Raw genomic sequence first — 24,733 nt, 5'->3', positions numbered from 1 at the left:
GCCAGTCTTAGTAAATGTCCCCCTATGTGAAGATGGATGGATAGACCGACATGAAACAGATAGATATGAGATAGACACTTACCCAACATTAAAATACTGTCTCATCTCCTGTCGTCTGCTCCTCATGATCGCTTTATATTCACCGATCCTCAGTTTTTTGCCATCTACGAGACATGTGCGTTTCGGCCGTGGCTTGTACTTGTAGTCCGGATACTTCTCCAGGTGCTGCTTGCTGAGTCGGGCCTGCTCCTCATAGTATGGCTGCTTCTCTAGATTTGTCATGGCTTTCCAGCGAGATCCTGGAACATGAAAAAATCCCATTATTTCTGTCCAGATTACTTACGGTAACTACGCTTAAAAATATGGCAGCAACGGGACTCCTAATATCAATCAGACACTACTACTATTACTAATACACAAGGACAACAGTACTAGTATTCCTCCAGTACTACTAACTTACATGGATACTACTACCAATATATGTGGATGCTATTAGTATGTATGGACAGTACTATAATTAATGTCATCCCTTGTGACTACATGTTTAATGTAATTTACATGAACTCTAGCTTCAGGACATTGTAAAACTGTAAAAATGTACATCAACCCACACCTATCCGTCTCAATAAGGCCTCATACATAACACTGGTTTTGGTCCTTGTCTGTTCCACGTTTTTCATTTTTTTTTGCGGGTGACACGCAGACCCATTTATTTCGATGGTAGTGCAAAAAATGCAGACAGCAAACGGATGACTTCTGTGTGCTGTCCACGTCAGTGCCACAAATGATAAAACATCTCCTATTCCTGTCAGTTTTGTGGACAAGAATAGGCATTTCTATAATACCAAAATAGTAAAGTGTGGCATGCAAACAGCTGATATCCATGTTTTGCGGACCACAAAACGGCAATGGCTGTGTGCATGAGTCCTTACACGCGTGTTAGGTCGAGTATACAGAGGGAGACCCACTGATCCTAGAAAAAAACTAAAGATATTGACTAAATAATATCCAACATGACAGACTTTGTTGGAGGTGGGGCCTACTATCAAAACGGACAGATCTGCCCACAAACCCCTGCCACATTGGAGGGGAGAAGCTGTTGTGTTCCAGATGTTGGAGTTGCTGTGTCCCAGACACTTTGTTTCCATTCTGCACTTGTTAAGTCTGTTTCATTGTTTCTCTTTTTTTCGGGTTGGTGGTAGTGGTGGGGGGGTTGTTATGTTATTTTTTTATGTGATCTGCAATGAATTTGCACATTGTCTGCGACTACTGTACGTATAATGAAAGAAAGCTGTGTGAGCTCGCTCCTGATCGCCGGCCAAACAGTCAGAGGCGATTCCTTCTGTTAACAATTTCAGGGGGAACGGCTGATTAAGACCAGATCTTCAGAGCCTGTAAAATGTCAGTGCCGCTCTCGAGAGATGCCACAAATGTCAGCTCGATGCAAGTGTCTATTCTGTACGGCAACGTGTCTATACCGTATCAGATAAGACAAAGGTAGCCGGACATGTGAATAATGGATGCGGCTACACCTGTGGCTCATGCACTAATGTGGCATATAACACAGAGGGTGGGGGATGGAAGTTTCTCTACCTAATATCTTGCTGATGTTTGAGTTATGCATATCGGGGAAAGCCTGAAGGATTTTTCTGCGCTCGTCTTTTGCCCAGACCATGAAGGCGTTCATTGGCCGTTTAATATGCGGCTCACTGCTTCCACGTCCTCGGGACTCCCGATATATTCTAGATTCTGACACTCCAGCACTTCCTACAGGAAATAACAATAAGATGTGGTGAGTCCGGGGAAAGGAGGTTAATGTGTGAGGGATGGGATGCGGAAGTGACATCACGTAATGGGTCATGAAAGAACAGATTAAACAAAGTAAGAACCAAAATCCAACAAGTATCAAGGCAGAGAGGGTAAGCTACCCGCCTTATACCACTGTATGAGATGTGTATAGTTACAGAGTGAGATGCCGGGTGTGTATAGATACAGAGTGAGTGTGAGATGCTGGGTATGTATATTTACAGTGTGAGGTGCTGGGTGTGTATATTTACAGTCTGAGTGTGAGATGCTGAGTGTGTATAGATACAGAGTAAAGGGCCCTTTACACGGGCCAAGAATCCCGCAGATAATCACTAACGAGCATTCATAGGAACGCTCTTTAGCAATTATCCGGTGGGGTAATGTGCGGCTGATTACCCAATGAACGAGAGATAAGAAGTTATCGTTTGCCGGCAGCAGATCGTGCAGTGAAAACAGCATCTGCTGCCGGCAAATAACTAGTCAATATGGGGACAAGTGATGGCATTAGCGATCCCTCATACTGTGGAGAAGATCGCTGCAGGTAAAGTGTGTGAGATGCTGGGTGTGTATAGATACAGAGTGAGTGTGAGATGATGGGTGTGTGAAGTTACAGTGTGAGATGCCAGATGTGTATAGTTACAGTGTGAGTGTCAGATACTTGGTTTGTATATTTACAGTGTGAGATGCTGCGTGTGTAGTTACAGTGTGAGATGCTGGGTGTGTATAGTTACAGAGTGAGTGTGAGATGCTGGGTGTGTATAGTTACAGAGTAAGTGTGAGATGCTGGGTGTGTATAGTTAGAGTGAGTGTGAGATGCTGGGTGTGTATAGTTACAGAGTGAGTGTGAGATGCTGGGTGTGTAGTTACAGTGTGAGATGCTGGGTGTGTAGTTACAGTGTGAGATGCTGGGTGTGTATAGTTACAGAGTGAGTGTGAGATGCTGGGTGTGTAGTTACAGTGTGAGATGCTGGGTGTGTAGTTACAGTGTGAGATGCTGGGTGTGCAGTTGCAGAGTGAGTGTGAGATGCTGGGTGTGTATAGTTACAGAGTGAGTGTGAGATGCTGGGTGTTGATAGTTACAGAGTGAGTGTGAGATGCTGGGTGTTGATAGTTACAGAGTGAGTGTGAGATGCTGGGTGTGTATAGTTACAGAGAGAGTGTGAGATGCTGGGTGTGTATAGTTACAGAGTGAGTGTGAGATGCTGGGTGTGTAGTTACAGTGTGAGATGCTGGGTGTGTATAGTTACAGTGTGAGATGCTGGGTGTGTATAGTTACAGAGCGAGTGTGAGATGCTGGGTGTGTATAGTTACAGAGTGAGTGTGAGATGCTGGGTGTTTATAGTTACAGAGTGAGTGTGAGATGCTGGGTGTGTATAGTTACAGAGTGAGTGTGAGATGCTGGGTGTGTATAGTTACAGAGTGAGTGTGAGATGCTAGGTGTGTATAGTTACAGAGTGAGTGTGAGATGCTGGGTGTGTATAGTTACAGAGTGAGTGTGAGATGCTAGGTGTGTATAGTTACAGAGTGAGTGTGAGATGCTGGGTGTGTAGTTACAGTGTGAGATGCTGGGTGTGTATAGTTACAGTGTGAGATGCTGGGTGTGTATAGTTACAGAGCGAGTGTGAGATGCTGGGTGTGTATAGTTACAGAGTGAGTGTGAGATGCTGGGTGTTTATAGTTACAGAGTGAGTGTGAGATGCTGGGTGTGTATAGTTACAGAGTGAGTGTGAGATGCTGGGTGTGTATAGTTACAGAGTGAGTGTGAGATGCTAGGTGTGTATAGTTACAGAGTGAGTGTGAGATGCTGGGTGCGTATAGTTACAGAGCGAGTGTAAGATGCTAGGTGTGTATTGTTACAGAGCGAGTGTGAGATGCTGGGTGTGTATAGTTACAGAGTGAGTGTGAGATGCTGGGTGTGTATAGTTACAGAGTGAGTGTGAGATGCTGGGTGTGTATAGTTACAGAGTGAGTGTGAGATGCTGGGTGTGTATAGTTACAGAGTGAGTGTGAGATGCTAGGTGTGTATAGTTACAGAGTGAGTGTGAGATGCTAGGTGTGTATAGTTACAGAGTGAGTGTGAGATGCTGGGTGCGTATAGTTACAGTGTGAGATGCTGGGTGTGTATAGTTACAGAGCGAGTGTAAGATGCTAGGTGTGTATTGTTACAGAGCGAGTGTGAGATGCTGGGTGTGTATAGTTACAGAGTGAGTGTGAGATGCTGGGTGTGTATAGTTACAGAGTGAGTGTGAGATGCTAGGTGTGTATAGTTACAGAGCGAGTGTGAGATGCTGGGTGTGTATAGTTACAGAGTGAGTGTGAGATGCTGGGTGTGTATAGTTACAGAGTGAGTGTGAGATGCTAGGTGTGTATAGTTACAGAGTGAGTGTGAGATGCTGGGTGTGTAGTTACAGTGTGAGATGCTGGGTGTGTATAGTTACAGAGCGAGTGTGAGATGCTGGGTGTGTAGTTACAGTGTGAGATGCTGGGTGTGTAGTTACAGTGTGAGATGCTGGGTGTGTATAGTTACAGAGCGAGTGTGAGATGCTGGGTGTGTAGTTACAGTGTGAGATGCTGGGTGTGTAGTTACAGTGTGAGATGCTGGGTGTGTAGTTACAGTGTGAGATGCTGGGTGTGTAGTTGCAGAGTGAGTGTGAGATGCTGGGTGTGTAGTTACAGTGTGAGATGCTAGGTGTGTATAGTTACAGAGTGAGTGTGAGATGCTGGGTGTGTAGTTACAGTGTGAGATGCTGGGTGTGTATAGTTACAGAGCGAGTGTGAGATGCTGGGTGTGTAGTTACAGTGTGAGATGCTGGGTGTGTAGTTGCAGAGTGAGTGTGAGATGCTGGGTGTGTATATTTAACTAGTCAGATAAAGTGACAGGCTGACATTATGTCCCAATTGTCATTATGCCCCTGAGTATGGCACCCTTAGGTGCACTCTTACCGTCAGAGTCTCCACTCAAGTTGAAGTCCATCATGGTATGACCGAGCTTCCCATCATCACTCTGCCGCACTGAGAGCTGCTGCGACAGACATTCTAACGAGGATTTATCCTGCAGGAGAGAAGAAACCCCAGCAGGTGAGTATAATATGTATAATATCCACACATTAATCAACATCCTCCCCTCACAGTGTCGCTGACAAACTCCATCACTGCAGAGAGAAGTATAAAATAAAATTGCCACATCCGCTATACAGTGACATATACTAATAAAGATGGCCACCAGCATCTCTGTTATCCCCAGATGTTCTCATCTAAGACAAAAGTCATGAGAAAAGTGAAAGGGAACATATTGTAAGAGCTGGCTCCGGCGCTGCTGCTCCCCTCCTAGCGGCGCTTTTATAGGTCTCTATTATTCCAGTAAAAGCTCGGCAGCGGAGAGACCACCAGAGAGGATGAAAGCCGAATCCTATGTTTAATGATTAATTAGTTATCTCTTTATTAGCTTGGAATGAATAAATGACGAGAGTGTTAATCCCCCCCCCCCCCCCAAATATCTGGAATCTTTAGCAGATGAAGGAAAATAATCCTCCCACTACATCCAGAAAGATCATTAAAATGTGAGCACGCTACGGCTGTGCGAGGGCGTCCAGGGGGCACGCGAACAATAGGCGAGCACTGAACAACAATACTCTGCTCGTATGACTGTATGTACTGTGTATGTATCCACCACTGGATAGAACACACACTTCTCAAACATATTATACAGGTGTATTCTTACATGGCCACCAGGGGTCGGTATTATATGGGACTCTACAGAGGGCAAATAGCAGCTGTTATTGCGGTATATTTCAAGCACATGCCTCGTTTCCTTCTACTGTGCCCTCTAATAAACTGAATCTCAGATCCAAAGATCAAGGACTGAGGTGGGCTATCAGGTGGGTGTACTAAGGGCTGTATTACACCAACAGACAATCATTGGTCAGATGGCCAATTACACACACAGATCTGTTGTTATACACAGCAACTATTTGCCTGATTGGACAGAAATTAATCAGATAATCTGTTGGTGTAATACAGCCTTAACCTATGCACAGTAGTGTATTAACCTGATAAATGCAGAGGGTTGACACACAAAAGGGAGAAAATGAAGGATATGCCTAGATTTGTAGGTAGGTGGGTGATTAGTGACCGTAGACAGCTCTCCACGGTCTCTAATATGGCTGCCTAGGTTTGTAGCATCCTGCAGGAAGGGCAGCTCTGGAGCAAAAACTACTGAAACACTGTGCAGACAAAGAGAACAGGGAGTGGGCAGAGACATGGCATGAGACAATGTGAATAAAACCAGTACCCACATGCCTGATTTATTGTAATATGGTCAGGAAACAGATTAAGTATTCCGCCCAGTGCATTTATATCACTGTAGTACATGTATGTGTGTATGTAGTCTGTGCTGCTTAGCTGGCTTTATTAGCCGTCAGCCTGCAGGAATGAATGGAAATCCTTCATGAGAGAAGTTACATTATATTCTGGAAGCAGCGGAGAGTCGTCAGCAGAAGTTATTGCTGGGCCGCTGCCGATATCTTTACCTTTCTGTCATTAGAAAAATAAAATTAAATCATTTTCAGGCCCTGGGCGCTCGCACATAATAAGTCTTTGCCATGCGTGGGCTCTCATTAGCTGGAAGTTATGGCACGGTGACAAACGAGGGAGTGCGACCGCACTGAGATGTATATTACTGACCATCTGTGAAAATACGGCTCGTAGCCATTGAACACGCACAGCTGTAAATACAGGCAAACTGTGTAAAGGACGGCACTAAACTCCACTACAACAGCGACTAATTACTGACCGGAACATGGGACACCGAACACTAACTGAGTGCGAGCGGGTAATACAGGGCGCTAACGCCCGTCCCAGGCATACCAGGCAGATGGAGACCCCTGGCGCAGTCCCAGAAATGGATAAAATTAGATTGGACATGCAGCAGTTTCCCCAACATTGAGGAATTGAGGATAAACCTACACATGGAATACTGTAAACCCAAAAAATAATTAAAAAAAGCCAAAAATAAGAAAAAAGTAAAATAACAAAAAATAATAATAAACAAATAAAAAATCATTAGGAAAAAAAAAAAGACAAAAAATAGGCAAAGAGAATTTTTCTTTCTAAATGTCAGGTTCTCAATCCACGACTCTCACAATGACAATGTGAAGGAAGAGTTGCGCATCATGTTTGACCTGTAACCCTGGCGTACATCTTGCTTATCTCTTCTCTAAATCATGGGCGTCTTATATCTCTCGCTCACTTATACAATTTCTACTTTTAGCTGCTGCCAGAAGACTACAAGAACAGTAGAAAATCTTGTATCTAAGGAAATTTGTCGAAAAAAAAACCCCTCCCATAATGTATAATTTATTACCAGGAAATGTACCCCCTCCTGAATCCCAGCCTGGTATAAACCACCTGAGAGCAGGAGGGCAGGGATGAGTGGAGACAGATACTACAGTGACCTGCAAACTATGGCTACAGAATCTACAACCCCCATCAGCAGTCAGGGCATGCTGGGAGATGTAGCTCCACAACAGGCTGCAGACCATTAGCGTAAAGTGCTGGGCTTTTACAATGAAAAGGTTCCTGCTGTTACTTGTGGCCGAGCGGCTACAAACCAGCAGAAAGTCATGTGTAGGGAACAACATCTGATCTGTATTAAAGGAGATTAACCGGGGCTACAGCCTGGAATTACTGGAAAGTAAAGCCCCCCGTCCAAGTACAAGCCATCAGCACAATTGCTGTGAGGGGCTGACGTGTAACCTGTGATCCTCATGAACACCAATTTCCATAGCATTAAAATGCCTTTAATAGGCTCCCGCGTCCAGCCATAAGACCTGCTCTGTGACTATCGTGCAGTCAACATGAAGGCTTCCTGTCTAAAACGATTTGGTCGGTTGTCACTTGACGGTTCCCAGCAAGCAACGAACATAGGGGGGATATGGGGGAATGGAGTGGGGGGCGGCTCAGAGGTGAAGTTGCTTCTGTAATGGAAGACTACAGAAGAAAAGGGTGCAGATGCCTGGTGAATGAGCGCTTGCTGCACCCTCTGCTCAATGCAATGTGCTTAACAAATAACAGCAATTTAGCGGCGCTGGCGAGGAGCGGCTGCAGTCACTTTACATTAGCATCTGGCGGAGTGTTAAAGCCTCTTCTGCACAGGGTGGAATTTTTGCTCTGAGCTTCCTTTCAAGAAAGCTTAAATATTTGAACATAAATTCCTCTCTGCTCGCCATCACTCCTTGAGCTGCTGCTTTATTCGTACATGAAAGCGTTACAGACGCAGCGTGTTATAGCCATTCACACTGCAGAAACCGGCTTAACGGTTTTATAGTAACTATCCACTTTGGCAAAACTTTTCTATGGTATGAGGCATGAAAAAATAGGGAATCCATTTTGTAATGGGGAGTATCTATTAGCCATAGTTTGCAGCTCAGGTTTAGTCTACTGTATTCTATTGGTTGGTAGATCTATGGATCAGTAGGATCCTAATCCAGTCTAGTTGAGTATCTAAGTAGTGCAGGCCATGCTGGTATCTGGGATCAATAGCTCTATGATATTCATACAGGCTGAGGTATCAGGGCTGTGTGCAGATATGCTGTATCAATATCAGCAGCTACAAAGCTTCACTAAACCAGAAATACAAAGCTCAGAAACAAGCAGCTAGAAGAGGCTGATAACAGGGAACAACAAACCGAACTCACAAGTCCATCAGTCAGCCTGTCTGCAACTAAAAAAAGAGAGAAATAGATAGTATTCCCATGTCCTACAGTCAGCCACAATAGATTGTATTCCCCTGTCCTACAGTCATCCTCTCTGTGGCTGAAAACAGGGAGCATTAGATTGTATTCCCCTGTCCTACAGTCATCCTCTCTGTGACTGATAACAGGGAGCAATAGATTGTATTCCCCTGTCCTACAGTCATCCTCTCTGTGACTGATAACAGGGAGCTATAGATTGTATTCCCCTGTCCTACAGTCATCCTCTCTGTGACTGATAACAGAGAGCAATAGATTGTATTCCCCTGTCCTACAGTCATCCTCTCTGTGACTGATAACAGAGAGCAATAGATTGTATTCCCCTGTCCTACAGTCATCCTCTCTGTGACTGATAACAGGGAGCAATAGATTGTATTCCCCTGTCCTACAGTCATCCTCTCTGTGACTGATAACAGGGAGCAATAGATTGTATTCCCCTGTCCTACAGTCATCCTCTCTGACTGATAACAGGGAGCAATAGATTGTATTCCCCTGTCCTACAGTCATCCTCTCTGTGACTAATAACAGGGAGCATTAGATTGTATTCCTCTGTCCTACAGTCATCTACTCTGTGATTGATAACAGGGAGCATTAGATTGTATTCCCCTGTCCTACAGTCATCCTCTCTGTGACTAATAACAGGGAGCTATAGATTGTATTCCTCTGTCCTACAGTCATCTACTCTGTGATTGATAACAGAGAGCAATAGATTGTATTCCCTTGTCCTACAGTCATCCTCTCTGACTGATAACAGGGAGCAATAGATTGTATTCCCCTGTCCTACAGTCATCCTCTCTGTGACTAATAACAGGGAGCATTAGATTGTATTCCTCTGTCCTACAGTCATCCTCTCTGACTGATAACAGGGAGCATTAGATTGTATTCCCTTGTCCTACAGTCATCCTCTCTGTGACTAATAACAGGGAGCTATAGATTGTATTCCTCTGTCCTACAGTCATCTACTCTGTGATTGATAACAGGGAGCATTAGATTGTATTCCCCTGTCCTACAGTCATCCTCTCCGTGACTAATAACAGGGAGCATTAGATTGTATTCCTCTGTCCTACAGTCATCTACTCTGTGATTGATAACAGGGAGCATTAGATTGTATTCCCCTGTCCTACAGTCATCCTCTCTGTGACTAATAACAGGGAGCTATAGATTGTATTCCTCTGTCCTACAGTCATCTACTCTGTGATTGATAACAGGGAGCATTAGATTGTATTCCCCTGTCCTACAGTCATCCTCTCTGTGACTAATAACAGGGAGCATTAGATTGTATTCCTCTGTCCTACAGTCATCCTCTCTGACTGATAACAGGGAGCATTAGATTGTATTCCCTTGTCCTACAGTCATCCTCTCTGTGACTAATAACAGGGAGCTATAGATTGTATTCCTCTGTCCTACAGTCATCTACTCTGTGATTGATAACAGGGAGCATTAGATTGTATTCCCCTGTCCTACAGTCATCCTCTCCGTGACTAATAACAGGGAGCATTAGATTGTATTCCTCTGTCCTACAGTCATCTACTCTGTGATTGATAACAGGGAGCATTAGATTGTATTCCCCTGTCCTACAGTCATCCTCTCTGTGACTAATAACAGGGAGCTATAGATTGTATTCCTCTGTCCTACAGTCATCTACTCTGTGATTGATAACAGGGAGCATTAGATTGTATTCCCCTGTCCTACAGTCATCCTCTCTGTGACTAATAACAGGGAGCTATAGATTGTATTCCTCTGTCCTACAGTCATCTACTCTGTGATTGATAACAGGGAGCATTAGATTGTATTCCTCTGTCCTACAGTCATCCTCTCTGTGACTAATAACAGGGAGCAATAGATGGTATTCCCTTGTCCTACAGTCATCCTCTCTGACTGATAACAGGGAGCAATAGATTGTATTCCCCTGTCCTACAGTCAGCCACAATAAATTGTATTCCCCTGTCCTACAGTCATCCTCTCTGTGACTAATAACAGGGAGCAATAGATTGTATTCCCTTGTCCTACAGTCAGCCTCTCTGACTGATAACAGGGAGCAATAGATTGTATTCCCTTGTCCTACAGTCAGCCTCTCTGACTGATAACAGGGAGCAATAGATTGTATTCCCTTGTCCTACAGTCAGCCCCTCTGACTGATAACAGGGAGCAATAGATTGTATTCCCTTGTCCTACAGTCAGTGTCTCTGTGACTAATAACAGGGAGCAATGTATGCTATGTATCTGTCCTACAGTCAGATTTAGTGTTACTGAGAACATAAAATGACTGATAACTGGAGACAATAGCCTGTAGTGACTTATTTCAGCTTGGAGCAGAAGATAAATTGAAGCAATAGATGGAGAGGTGACAATTGCTGTAAACACTCAGACACGGCGCACGCTTGACAAAAGCTGTCTTTCAGCCTAACTCTATAGATAGATGACTATGACGATCCCTACATCAAAGTGTGTCAGTATAGGTCTGTGGGTAACGTTGTGTGACAAGCGGATCTCTTACATTAGCAGCGCGCTCGTCAGCTTGTAATCACTGGGAGCATTTAGCTTGTCAGCCACGCTATAGAGTGGTCACATCGTCCCCCTGACATATGATAACGGCTTACACCCCCCACAGCTCATCTGAGTATCAAGTCAGCGGCTGTTCCTGGAGAGTATTATACCCTGTGATCCCGCTCTGATCTTGCTAACACGCCGGCTTTTCTATAATTTCTGAGTCAACCCAGATATTTCAAAGAATTCACAGCAAAGAGAAAAGCATAATGCGCAATGGCAGCCGGGGAAGAGAAATTAGCGTAGATCTCGGCAGAGGATTCTGCGTGCTCTCACCTTCTCTGTCCGGCAGTTGTTCAGGCCAAGGCTATTGACAACGGACACCTTCCCATCCAGGACCTGCTGCTCCCGCCTCAGCTGCTCCTTCATCTGCCGCGCTTCTTGGATTGCCTTGGTCACGGCGTCGTGGTCGTTTAAGTAACCCGTTGATGTGATGGAGGAGAGGATATCTGCAACAAACCTCTTATTATTTCAATGATGATACAATTACAGCTACAGGACAGGTATACACTGGTGTGATCAGTCAGCACATCAAGGGGTAATATCATGTGCCCAATCCCATCATATAATAATTTTGTATTTGATATTCTGTATCTTTTTATACTATTAACATTATAGGCAAGCTCCAGTCCCACAGGAGAAATATGTGACTGTCACTCTTAAGCACCCACGGCCCATCATTTATCAGCCCACTCCTTGCCTGTCACTGGTTTAGCTCAGTTTTATACTTAATTTTCAATATTTATTGGAGGACTTTTCCATATTTGACAATACTCATCCAGTGACTGTCTATCAGGAGCTCACCCAACTTTCCTGCTCTCCTAAATAGTATTCCCCCCCCTCACACCCCGCTCTATTATACCATATTCTGCTTTTTGTGAAGCCTTTTTTCCCCTGTTCCCTATAGGGTCAGGTATTAAGTTAAACCCCTCAATATTATCCTTCTGGAGCCGTAATCCTGGCAGACTGAGACTCATAAGACGTTGCTACATTAGTCACAGATTTGGAAAGACATTGACAGTGAGTAAAACTTTCCCTTTCATTTGGCTCTGAATGCCCGCACCATGCTGTCAGCTCCCGGCGGCCCACCCCACGCAGGGCGGCATCATCCTGACACAGATTACCATGTAATGGAGCCCAATGCAATCACAGGATAATAACCTGTAAATCACCCAACTGTTCCATAACAGCGGCCACCGATGACAGGAAGGTTTAAAGAGCCCTGTCCCAAATCAAAAGATCCCCAATAGATGCTTGAATGTCAAAAACTCTACTCGCCCCTTTCTGCTTCCAGGAAAGCTGTGTTAGATAAGTTCACTATGCTCTCAAAGGACTTGTCATGCCGCTTTATGAGAGTCCTGAAGGGGAAATCTGTCAAATTTTATATGAAACCAGGAGATGTATTGTAGAACCAGACATTTGTACTCTACAGGTGTCAGGGAAAGCTGGGTGACAACCCTTATGACAGTTGTAAAGATTTTGTCATCCATCTTTCCTATTTCTTTTAGCAATTCAATAAAACATTTAGAAGTCGCTGAAAGCTGGGTGAAAACCAATATGGCCACCTTGTTACCAAATGATCTGTCATTCAGCTTTCTGAGGGTCCTGAAAGGCAAACGTGTCTATTTTTATAAAACCATGGGATATATCACTGTATTACTAAGCAGTGACATCCGTATTGAAGATGCAGCCATTGTCATCCATCTTTCCAAGGACCCTAAATGTCAAATAAACCCCTTACTCTCATATTGAAAAGTTTATATCTGGATGTACGGGAAAGCTGGGTAAAAACCAATATGGCTTCTATTACAACCATTGTTTCTTAGTAAGTCAGACTACTCAGTACGTCCCCGGATACACTGTCACCACTTGGATACGAAGATTTACCCACTAGGAGTCGGAGAAAGCTGAGTGACAACCTTTGTGGAAGCTGTAACATGGCCATGTTGGTTACCACTCAGCTTTCCCAGGACCAGATAAACAACAGAATAAAATATTTAAGAGGGAGATCCTGTATATAAACACCTGGGGGGGTTTGGGGTCAGATTGCAGAGTGCTAGAACTGACAGGTGGGGGGGTTGTGGGACATTATGCGGCAGCCACTAATCGCACAAGACGACCGGTTTGACTGAACATGTTCTGCAGATTCCGGAAAAAAAAAAAAAACTTTCATCGTAATCCAGTTTCAGAACAAAAAACATCTGTCCGGTAAATCCTGTAATCTGCCACAACGCAACGTTAAATCCCGCGATTTGTTGTAAAACACTGAGATTAAAAGAAAGGGAAATGGGAAATTGCTAACTGGGCTGCCGCGCTTTTGTTATTAATATTCGCCGCTTTGTGTCAGTTATGAATGTTGTGTATCTAATCGTAGCGGATTACACGTCCTCGCCGGATTACTGGACTCCTCTATCTGATCCAAAAGCTGCCAGAAAACATTAAAGAACATTGTCTGGATGGGGGAGGGGCTGGTGTCAGATTAGTTCGGCTAAACCTTGCTGCGAGCGCCTTTCTGCCTCCAAGTTTTACGATGTTCGGATAATTTAGAGCAGAAACGAATTAAAGCTTTAAGAAGAGAAATTAATCTCAGAAAGATTTCGGCAAGTGCGGCGGCCGCACAACTAACGGAACTAGGTCGAGTGGTTTGTGTCTAGAGTCTCAAGATGGGAATAGATTGTGGGTCCTTGGAGGTGTCAGTGGTAGATAATTGCAGTCCTGGGTACTAGTCAAGTTCAGCACCTTGGACAGGGACCCGTTATCAATGCAACCCTCGCCTGCCCCGTAATCTAGGCATCACACTGTGAGTCCTCCTCCATTCTCCTGTCACTGAATACACAGGAAAAGTGGATGACAACTGTTATGGCCACTATCACGCTTCTCACAGAGGCTGTCCATTGGTTGTCACGGACTTCTCAATGGCAAATATGGAAATACACCCCACTGTTCCTGTACAGTTGCATATTTAGCCAGATTTGCCACTCAGAGGCTGAGAAAGCTCAGTGATATCCTCAATGACAGGTGTGATGGTGGCCACATTGGATGAATTGAAATTGACAGGACAAGAACACCACAAGGACTGATCAGTAAATAGACTATGATATAATACAGAAGGGGTGAGGACTGATCAGTAAATAGACTGATATAATACAGAAGGGGTGAGGACTGATCAGTAAATAGACTGATATAATACAGAAGGGGTGAGGACTGATCAGTAAATAGACTACAATATAATACAGAAGGGGTGAGACCCTGATCAGTAAATAGACTATAATATAATACAGCAGGGGTGAGGACTGATCAGTAAATAGACTATAATATAATACAGCAGGGGTGAGGACTGATCAGTAAATAGACTATGATATAATACAGAAGGGGTGAGGTCCTGATCAGTAAATAGACTATAATATAATACAGAAGGGGCAGGGTCCTGATCAGTAAATAGACTATAATATAATACAGCAGGGGTGAGGACTGATCAGTAAATAGACTATAATATAATACAGCAGAGGTTGAGCCCTGATTAGTAAATAGACTATAATATAATACAGCAGGGGTGAGGACTGATCAGTAAATAGACTATAATATAATACAGCAGGGGTGAGGACTGATCAGTAAATAGACTATAATATAATACAGCAGAGGTTGAGCCCTGATTAGTAAATAGACTATAATATAATACAGCAGGGGTGAGGACTGATCAGTAAATAGACTATAATATAATACAGCAGAGGTGAGGATTGATCAGTAAATAGACTATAATATAATACAGCAGGGGTGAGGACTGATCAGTAAATAGACTATAATATAATACAGCAGGGGTGAGGACTGATCAGTAAATAGACTATAATATAATACAGCAGGGGTGAGGTCCTGATCAGTAAATAGACTATAATATAATACAGCAGAGGTGAGGACTGATCAGTAAATAGACTATAATATAATACAGCAGGGGTGAGGACTGATCAGTAAATAAACTATAATATAATACAGAAGGGGTGAGGTCCTGATCAGTAAATAGACTATAATATAATACAGCAGGGGTGAGGTCCTGATCAGTAAATAGACTATAATATAATACAGCAGAGGTGAGGACTGATCAGTAAATAAACTATAATATAATACAGCAGGGGTGAGGACTGATCAGTAAATAAACTATAATATAATACAGCAGAGGTTGAGCCCTGATTAGTAAATAGACTATGACATAAAACATCAGAGGTGGGGCTCTCACCCGTAAATAGATAATGATATAATACATCAGGGGCATAAATAGATTATGATATAATACAGTGAGGGCAGGGCGCTAAGCAGTTAATAGACTATGACATAATACAGCAGGGCCAGGTTGCTGGACAGTTAATAAACTATGATATCATATACAGGCAGGTCTAGAAAGGGTTAACCCCCTGCTGAGGATACAAAATAGCACAGGATACATTCCAATTTCTTCAGTTCCAGAAGTGAATGGATTTTCTGCACCCAAAGCGATGTGTTCTGTATAAACAGGAAGCCCAGTGTTTACATGGGAAGTAGATGCATATGGTGGAGGCGAGCGCGATGTATGCCGCACATCTTCATGTAGCTACGAGTTTGACAACAGAACCAAACATGTTTAGGCTTTCTTATTGTGTGTTTGCGCATCCGTCGATGTAATCTGTCGCGCAGTCTGCACTGTGATACACGTCTGTAATTACCACCTGCTTGAACTTCCGCTCGTAAACAGCTTAATTGGATACTTTATAAAGTTTTGTCATTTGCATGAAAAATAAATAAAATAACCAAATGATGTTCAACATCTTGTATTTTGACACAGAAAATCTATAAAAAGTGCAAGGAAAGCTGCAAAATCGGAACCATTCTACCGGATACCTGCGATAATGACTGATGTGACTGCACATATGGGGGAGGGGTGACAACATGGAGTCCATAGCCCACCAGCCATATACTCCGTGGTGGACCCCAGTACAGGGGACTGATCAATGAACCTTTAAAGAAGACCTGTCACCTCTCCTGACACGAGTATTGTAGTAAGTACTTGCTTTGTCTATGTAATAACAATTCTGGAGCATTTATTCTGTATAATGTACCATTACTTTATTATTCCTGCTAGAAGTTATGAATGAATTACTAGCAGTCTGCAATGAAGGTCCAGATGGAGGTTACCAGTTTGGGGTGTCCCTGCACAGTCTGACACTATTAAATCACTGCTTCCAAAGTCATACTGTGTGGGGACACTCCCCCAACTGGTAACACCCATCTCAACCTCCATTGCAGACTTCCAGCAATTCGTTCTTACAGGGGATATCCCATCTTAGACAATGGGGGCATATCGCTAGGATATTCCCCCATTGTCTGATAGGTGCGGGTTCCACCTCTGGGACCCGCACCTACAAGGAGAACGGAGCCGGGGAGAGTTGTGGCTGGAGGACCCCGGGTTTTCCAGGGTCCGTCCACCACCAGGCGCAGCTCCCCGCCTCTCCCATTGAAGTGAATGGGGGTGCACCGCGCATGCGCGGCCACCGCTCCCAATTATTTCAATGGGGCCGACGGAAATAGCCGAGCCAGCGCTCGGCTATTTTCGGCGGCTCCATAGAAATGAATAGAGGGCGGCTGCGCATGCGCAGTGCGCCCTCCTCAACTTTCTCAGCTCCGTTCTCCTTGTAGGTGCGGGTCACAGAGGTGGGACCCGCACCTATCAGACAATGGGGGCATATCCTAGCGATATGCACTCAATGTCTAAGATGGGATAACCCCTTTAACTTCTAGAAGGAATAGCAAAGGAATGGCACATCACAGGCACATAAGAATAGACGCTCCAGAATTGTTAGTACATGACGAATGCAAGTGCATGTCAGGAGATGTTACAGGTCATCTCTAAGAGCAGAGCTGCCAATGTACACTTCCCACCGACCTCACTTTTTCTGAACTAGGTCTAGACTGACCCAGACTTAAAGGGGACGTCTTCATTGGACCTAAAGGGTAGATTGTCATTAGATTTGAAGGGGATGTTTCTGGAATCTATTAGCCAGACCAGTTACAATGTTGACAGATGCTGCAGATTATGCTCTTCCCTACAACGTGGATCACTATTTGATGACTGGCGCATCTAAGTACTACTGTAGTAAAAATCATAGCAGTCGGATTTAGGTCACATAACAAATTCGATCCAACGGAGCTGACCAATGTGGCAAAAAACAAAACAAATCAATGGCTCATCACCATATGGAAGCCATTACCAGAGCGGTGGGGCTGAAGTGTGAAAGGAACGAAAGAGAAGCAGAAGACGCAGTAAGAGACGTAGCACAACGTTACACTCCAGTCATCACAGGACACTAGGAGCTCTGCTGCGCCCTTCAGCTCAATGTCAGTAGGTGCACAATACAGCTCTAGGCATTAATGCTGTCACACAACTTACCTATAGAATTAACTCTGACGGGCGGGCTGGCGAGCGTGTAGGAGACGGACGGTTTGTGTGAACTAATCCCGCTGCTTATCCTCGACGTTGGGATGTGCGGTGAGGCGGGTGATGCGGGTGATTTTCTGTCTGATGTCTTGGGCCTGGCAGAAAGGTTCAGCGGCTGTGTAACATCATCCTGTGAAAGACACAATGAAGAACTCATGATTAATAATGGGGGCCAAGCGTATGACGTTGTTCTACCCAACCCAAAATCAGACACCCCACCAGAGCACCCATTTATTCAGATAAATTCACGTCATTTTACCCCCAGATTATTATATACCAGATGCATCTCATCATCTCTAGTCCCACAATAGCATTGCACCAACCGGGAGAGACCTCTGTTCATCCTGTGCTTCCTGATTTATGAGTAAAATTGCAGAACTGCAGTGAAGACTGACACACAGACAAAGCAGTAGGAGAGAGTGGGCATGTTTTGTGTGAATGGAGAGTATAATGTATATATTGCCCCCCATGAGCAGTGCCCACTGTGGCATAACTCCTTATACATAAAGAAGGTGCCACTCTGTTCCTGTATACAATGGACGAGCCTTTGTGCTTTGCACGGTATTGTGGACATCTGTCCGGGCACTACAGAGGGATGGCCACCTCGCCCAAGCAGGGTTTAACCTTGTATCAGGCCCCCCCCCAAGGGGATGTGGATCTAATGTAAATGCAAAGTGATATGCAGTCACAAAGACTAAGAGTAAGAGAGCGGCGGTGGTGTGAGGAGCGATCCTTCTCTGCGCACTCGCACCCATCACTTGAAGGACGCAAGGACTGAATTTCTATTAAGATTAAATACAATGTCAGATGTCAGCGCGTCTCCTCTGATAACCACAGCGCTCAGCGGGATCAGCACGGGGGTCACCCTAAATTATTTTAAATTGTAGTCTCCCTTTACACAGAGGGCAAAGACAAACTGCAGCCTGGAGAGACAGGGGCAGGATCCATAACTGGAGAGGGCATACTGTGCACTCTGTGTACAGCCGGCCACCAGCAGAATCAGACTGTAAGCTCTTGTGTCACTGTCTTCATGGACAAGGCTGCTAGAACATTGCTGGTCCACAGACAGAGGGTGAATACGGTCAACCAGAATTCTATGGACCCAGAATCACATATGGATCTACATTGTGATACAGAATTACACCCACCCCAGCTGCTTTCTTGGTGTGTCAGTCAACTGTAGTTCTATCATTCTATTCGTAAACAGAACTTGGGATGAACAAAGTAAAAGATAAGTACACACTGTGCGTGGAATTGTGGGGGACTGAGTGACTATAGATGGTGAGATAGCACTGCAGTTGAGATCTATAGGGGTCCCCAGAGAAGGGATCTTTGTGGGAGCAGTAATATCTACTGACGATGACGGGTTCCAGCTTGCTCGGTTCAACGGCTTCTTGAGGTTGTTATTCTGCCTACCACATTGAGCCTGTTACCCTGTCCATCAGACTCCACTGTACCCAGAACGTGCGTCTCCTGCCTGTCAGCGGTTTCAAGCCATGTGACACGAGGTCTCTGCGGACCCTGACAAGGTGTCCTAGGAGTCCCTCATCCTCAGCACTGGCATTCTACAGTGTTCACTTTGTACAATAAGACCAGATTTAAAGAGAGAGTACAGCTGACCCCCAAGACTGATTTCTAGTGAGGGGCAGTTATGACCGTCAGACTTTCCATGGATACAAGTGGAGATACCTTAGTGGCAGCCTGTGTTCCATGTAATCAGCTAGGTATATACTAATGCAACAAAACTGCTCCACTGAGACCACAGTCTGTGAAAAAACAAAGCCGCCACGATGAAGACCCCTCCTGTAATATGTAATTATGGGGGAGGGGTGCTTCTAGGCCAGAGACCCCAAAACCTGCTGCACTTCACTAATTTAGTAAACATGAAGTGAGAGGGAAACTTAATTATGGCCACAGATCAAGGTCTACTATAAAGTATCGACTGTAGATCCATGAAACCCTCCCGACCATATCCCAAGAATGTTAGATCATCTGCAGCCTTCGCTCAGTGCAAGTGATGCCCGTCTGATGTTCCCTATCAGCCATTCCAGGCCAGGGAAAGACTGACCTCAGGACAGGTAAGTGTAGTCTAGTGCTCCCTGTAATCAGCCATTCCAGGCCAGGGAAAGACTGACCTCAGGACAGGTAAGTGTAGTCTAGTGCTCCCTGTAATCAGCCATTTCAGGCCAGGGAAAGACTGACCTCAGGACAGGTAAGTGTAGTCTAGTGCTCCCTGTAATCAGCCATTCCAGGCCAGGGAAAGACTGACCTCAGGACAGGTAAGTGTAGTCTAGTGCTCCCTGTAATCAGCCATTTCAGGCTGACTGTAGGCCAGGTCGGTAAGGCCTGTATTACACCAACAGATTATCTGACAGATTTTTATGACTAATCATTGGTCAAATGGCCAATTACACGCACAGATCTTTTGCTATACACACCAACTATTGGTCTGATTGGACAGATATTGGTCAGATAATCTGTTGGTGTAATACAGGCCTAATTCATTTTAGGCTAGTTTCACACTAGCAGTAAAGAACTCCCGCAGGATGTTCCAGCGGTGGAACAGCCTGTCGGATCCGTGCTGCCGCTAGTGCACGCGTGCCCCCTGATTACCGCTCCGGCCCCATTGACTAAAATGGGGGCGGAGCGGAGTTCCGACGGCAGCACGGCAGCGGGTGCCGAGAGGTGGCCGGAATAAAAGTACTACATGTAGTACTTTTATTCTTGCCGCCGCTCAGCATGCACTGCCATGTTGCCGCTTGAACTCGGCCCCACTTCCATTATAGTCAATGGGGCCGGAGCGGTAGTCCAGGGGCACGTGTGCACTAGCGGCAGCACGGATCCGACAGGCTGTTCACCCCCCGGAACAGCCTGCTGGAGTTCCTTGCCGCTAGTGTGAAACTAGCCTTAGTGCTGAAAACCTTCTCCAGCCCCACCATAAGCACCAGAGTATAGGGTTACCAGCAGTGATGGCCAGTTGGCTTGCGTTTCAGAGCGGCTCGCGGCGCAGGCACAGGTAAGGACTTACCTTTGCATCCCCGGACTTGGGAATAAAGACTGCAGATCGCATGTGTTCGTCGGCGAACACTGCGAACTGGCCATCACTGGTCACCAGCCCTTTAAGGTTCAGGAGAAGAAGATGATTTTTGGTACTTGTAAATTTTTCACAGACCGATAGATATATATTGGGGGAGATTTATCAAAACTGGTGTAAAGTAGAACTGGCTTAGTTGCCTATAGCAACCAATCAGATTCCACCTTTCATTTTTTCAAAAGGAGCTCCGAAAAATGAAAGGTGGGATCTGATTGGTTGCTATGGGCCACAATGTATATGTGAGCAGAGTCTGGAGTGTGTATATAGTCTGGACTCTAGTGTCAGTACTGATTCATCTTTCTCTGCTCCTCCCCATAGACCCCTCACTATAAGATTCACATCTTAAAGGAGTCCCTAGGAACAGATAAGCTGTTTCTCAGTGACGATGACGCTAATTGGAGGCGTCTTGCTTTATGATCCCAGGTAACAGTCAGTGCAATAATCTGCAGCCACAGGTGACAGCTGGCCTACATAGTGCAGCCTCCATGACAATATGCCTGGATACATCGCTCGTGATGGAGCGCAGCACTCTGCGGCATAAAACAGACGGATAAATTAAATGTAGCTCAGCACGTGTCCATCAGTGCTGGAAAACCACACGAGCTGCCAGCCGTCGGGGCTCTGGAAATAAAATGTTGGGGGAGGTGTTGTGTCCGAAAGCTGGCCTGACTAAAGGCGATGAATACGGTGCTGCGTCCACGGTGACCCACGGCCTAATCCATCACAACGTTTGCCCCGTGTCAAGACGCTTTCTTCAGCAAGATCCTTGATGAAGAGGTTGAGACAGTTGACGTCTGTAGGGACATGTCTGGTGGGGACAGTGTATTTGTCAAATGTCATTTACAGGAGATGGACGAAGATGCTAATTGCCGGACTCAAACGTTTCTAGGGTCACAGCCATAAGAAGATACAGTGGGACAGTAACATCGGCTGCTCGATCCAAACTGCTCATTGGCTTAATGTACTAAAGGCGACAACAGACCCAAACATTGGGGGTCATTTCAGTTTTACGTCTCTTTTTGGCATTAAATTGTCGTATGACCCTTTTTTTGTGAATTTTTAAGCGCCCGTCTGGCCCCGTCAAATTTACTAATTTTACGCCAGGAAAAAAGGTATAAAAATAGTGTCGATTTTTGGACTACCAAAGATGTGCAGAATTTTTGACAAGGCGCACGCCCTGCCATAAATTAGGCGCATTTTCCTTTTCCGGCAGCAACACTGGCATAAAAGGTACAAACAAGGCAGTCAAAAAATGATCACAGACGCAGTGCCTATAGCTCTGCTCATCCTGTGCCTCCTGATTCATGAACAGAATGGCAGAACTACAGTGGAGACTGGAGACTCACACAAAGGCAGAGCAGTACAAGAGAAATGATATTCTATGTAACGAGCTAGGTTTATAGGTCTTTAAGGGACTGTTAAAAACTGGGTGTCAAGATCTATAGTGGAAAGCTGGGTGACAAAACCTCCAGGGTCTGTGGAAAGCTGGGTGACTGTCATGGCTGTTATTGGGGATTGTCACCAGATGTCTCCAGGTTGTACTGTAAGTTTGGGGTGGAGGTCTGTGTGGTTCCACTATTTATATATTTCACACATGTAAAATAGGAGATTGGATGTGAATTAGGTTCTCGGGATGTTAATCGTTATCGCAGGTGGAGTAGAACGAGGTGCAGCAGGTGGATAATGAGCCGCGCAGCCCTGACCTGCAGCCTATTTATTCAGATGGTGCGCGTTAACGGGAGGGAACAAGTCTTCACAGGTTGGTTGTGCGACTTGTCTCTGGGACGGAGAGCATGCAGAGCGCCATGTCTGTCAGCTGCCGTCGCCATTAGGACACAATCATCTTCTTTTATTACAAGTGAACTCTGCCGGATCGCGCAGCAGGGAAGCCGAGAGAAATCAATGTGTAGGATTTCCAGGCTGAGCCCCGAGGTCAGCGCTCGTCTATCATTTCCAGGTATTATCTTTGCCTTCTCTCTCACTCACTCCGAGTCTCCTACTGGCACACAGCAGATTGAAAACAGCAGGGCTCACTCCGTGCGCTCAGCTATTTCGCAGCCATTTTCAGAGGTTTTTCCCCTTTCTTCTGCCCCATTTCTATTCCATTTTTCTTTTCTGAAATTTGCAAATGTGGCTGATGCACTGAGCTCTAGTGCACCACGGAAAACACAGTGGGGGTCATTTACGACGACTGGCTTTTTACGCTGTTTTTTGTTTCCCCTCTTCGCTGTTGGGAGATGTGCCTAATGACAAGGCGTGTATTTTTTGATGACCGCTATTCACTGGCTGTTAAAAAATGGCCATGTGAATAGCCTCATAGACTTTAATTGGTTCTGAAAACGACCGTGTGACAGCAGGTTTTCACTGTTTCAGAGGGTTTTGACTGTGAATTGCGCAGGGCAAAGGCATTTTTAGGAGATCCGGTGACATACTAGGCAGAGACTTCCAACCAGCAGTGAGCCCGGTGACATCACCGGGAACACTGCTGGGCGGAAGCCCCCGCCCTTACTTTGAAATGCTCATATCAGGGTAGCCAGAGGGGTGAAGATAGGGATGTGTTCGAGTTCCTCCGGCCCCCCTGATATGAGCAAACCCCTTTAAGTCAGTGTATATTTTCTGGACGCAAATACTGAGACTCAGTATTTTTCTCTGGGGCTGATCCAAATTTTTTATAAATTTTTTATGCAATCAAATAAACATCAGATCACATATATGGCATCTGTCTGCTTTCCGTTTTCCCAATGAATAGAAAGGACATATTCTGTCCGCAGACATCTGAATACAGAACTGAATGGATACATGTGTTGTCCATGGAGATGTGAATCTCTGATGTCAAATAAGCCCACAAGCTTGAATGGTGGCCATTATCACCCAACTTTCCCAGAAACCTATATAATGGCAGTGGCACCAGACCTCTGAGCTTTAGGTCCCTGTGACGTTATGCTGCGGTGTGCGTGTGCTGGATACCTTGTTTTTGGGCGGCGGGCTGCTCGTACTCTTCTCTGTGTTCATACTTGTTGGAGACATAGCAGCGAGGTTCCCCTGCGGCATACCAGGCATCTTGTTCCCCGGAGACACCTGCATGGCAGCGAGCTGTGCGGCATAAAATTGCTGTAGAGAGAAAGATAGAGATGGGTGAGATGGGTGTCATTCCCACTGCTGTTTGCAGCTTTTCTTTGTGCTCCATTTCCATGACATGCTTCATGCTAGGAGCTGTCACCTTAACATTCCCTGTCTCACGGGAAGAAAAATGGAAGTCACAGAAGTGCCAAGGGGGTGACAGCAGCCACATGTCCTGAGTGCAAACTACTACTGCAGAATAAATATTGGGGAGAAATTGTACTGCGCTTACTGTTGTCAGACTACACTGTCCAGCATGGTAAAAATAAACTTTTCTTCATGGTGGCTGTGCTTATATTATATGTATTGACACTGCACAGTACCACTTCTCCTGTATACTGGGTGTAATTCTCAGTATCTGCTCTTATTCTGTATATATAGACACTGCACAGTACCACTTCTCTTGTCCTGTATACTGGCTGTAATTCTCAGTATCTGCTCTTATTCTGTATATATACACACTGCACAGTACCACTTCTCTTGTCCTGTATACTGGATGTAATTCTCAGTATCTGCTCTTATTCTGTATATATGGACACTGTACAGTACCACTTCTCCTGTCCTGTATACTGGGTGTAATTCTCAGTATCTGCTCTTATTCTGTATATATGCACACTGCACAGTACCACTTCTCCTGTCCTGTATACTGGGTGTAATTCTCAGTATCTGCTCTTATTCTGTGTATATGGACACTGCACAGTACCACTGCTCCTGTCCTGTATACTGGGTGTAATTCTCAGTATCTGCTCTTATTCTGTATATATAGACACTGCACAGTACCACTTCTCCTGTCCTGTATGCTGGGTGTAATTCTCAGTATCTGCTCTTATTCTGTATATATAGACACTGCACAGTACCACTTCTCTTGTCCTGTATACTGGGTGTAATTCTCAGTATCTGCATATATGGACACTGCACAGTACCACTTCTCTTGTCCTGTATACTGGGTGTAAT

The 24,733-nt window shown here is 45.0% G+C and overlaps 1 protein-coding gene across 4 annotated transcripts in view; it reads right to left on the bottom strand.

Moving 5' to 3' along the window:
• The window catches only part of SOX5 (SRY-box transcription factor 5), a 209,102-nt gene that overhangs the window by 4,995 nt on the left and 179,374 nt on the right, over positions 1–24,733 (bottom strand). For all 4 annotated transcript variants that reach the window (XM_040437563.1, XM_040437555.1, XM_040437571.1 and 1 more), the window contains 6 exons: positions 23,627–23,770; positions 17,518–17,695; positions 11,379–11,551; positions 4,750–4,858; positions 1,594–1,767; positions 83–299 (listed from right to left, as the gene is read on the bottom strand). In XM_040437563.1, the coding sequence (XP_040293497.1) occupies positions 83–299; positions 1,594–1,767; positions 4,750–4,858; positions 11,379–11,551; positions 17,518–17,695; positions 23,627–23,770 (995 nt within the window). The remainder of the gene's footprint in view (positions 1–82; positions 300–1,593; positions 1,768–4,749; positions 4,859–11,378; positions 11,552–17,517; positions 17,696–23,626; positions 23,771–24,733) is intronic.

Source organism: Bufo bufo, chromosome 1 (genome assembly GCF_905171765.1).
Source record: "Bufo bufo chromosome 1, aBufBuf1.1, whole genome shotgun sequence".
Classification (NCBI taxonomy): Eukaryota; Metazoa; Chordata; class Amphibia; order Anura; family Bufonidae; genus Bufo; species Bufo bufo.
The sequence above is the reverse complement of the archived record's forward strand: the minus strand, read 5'-3'. Positions and strand labels throughout refer to the sequence as shown.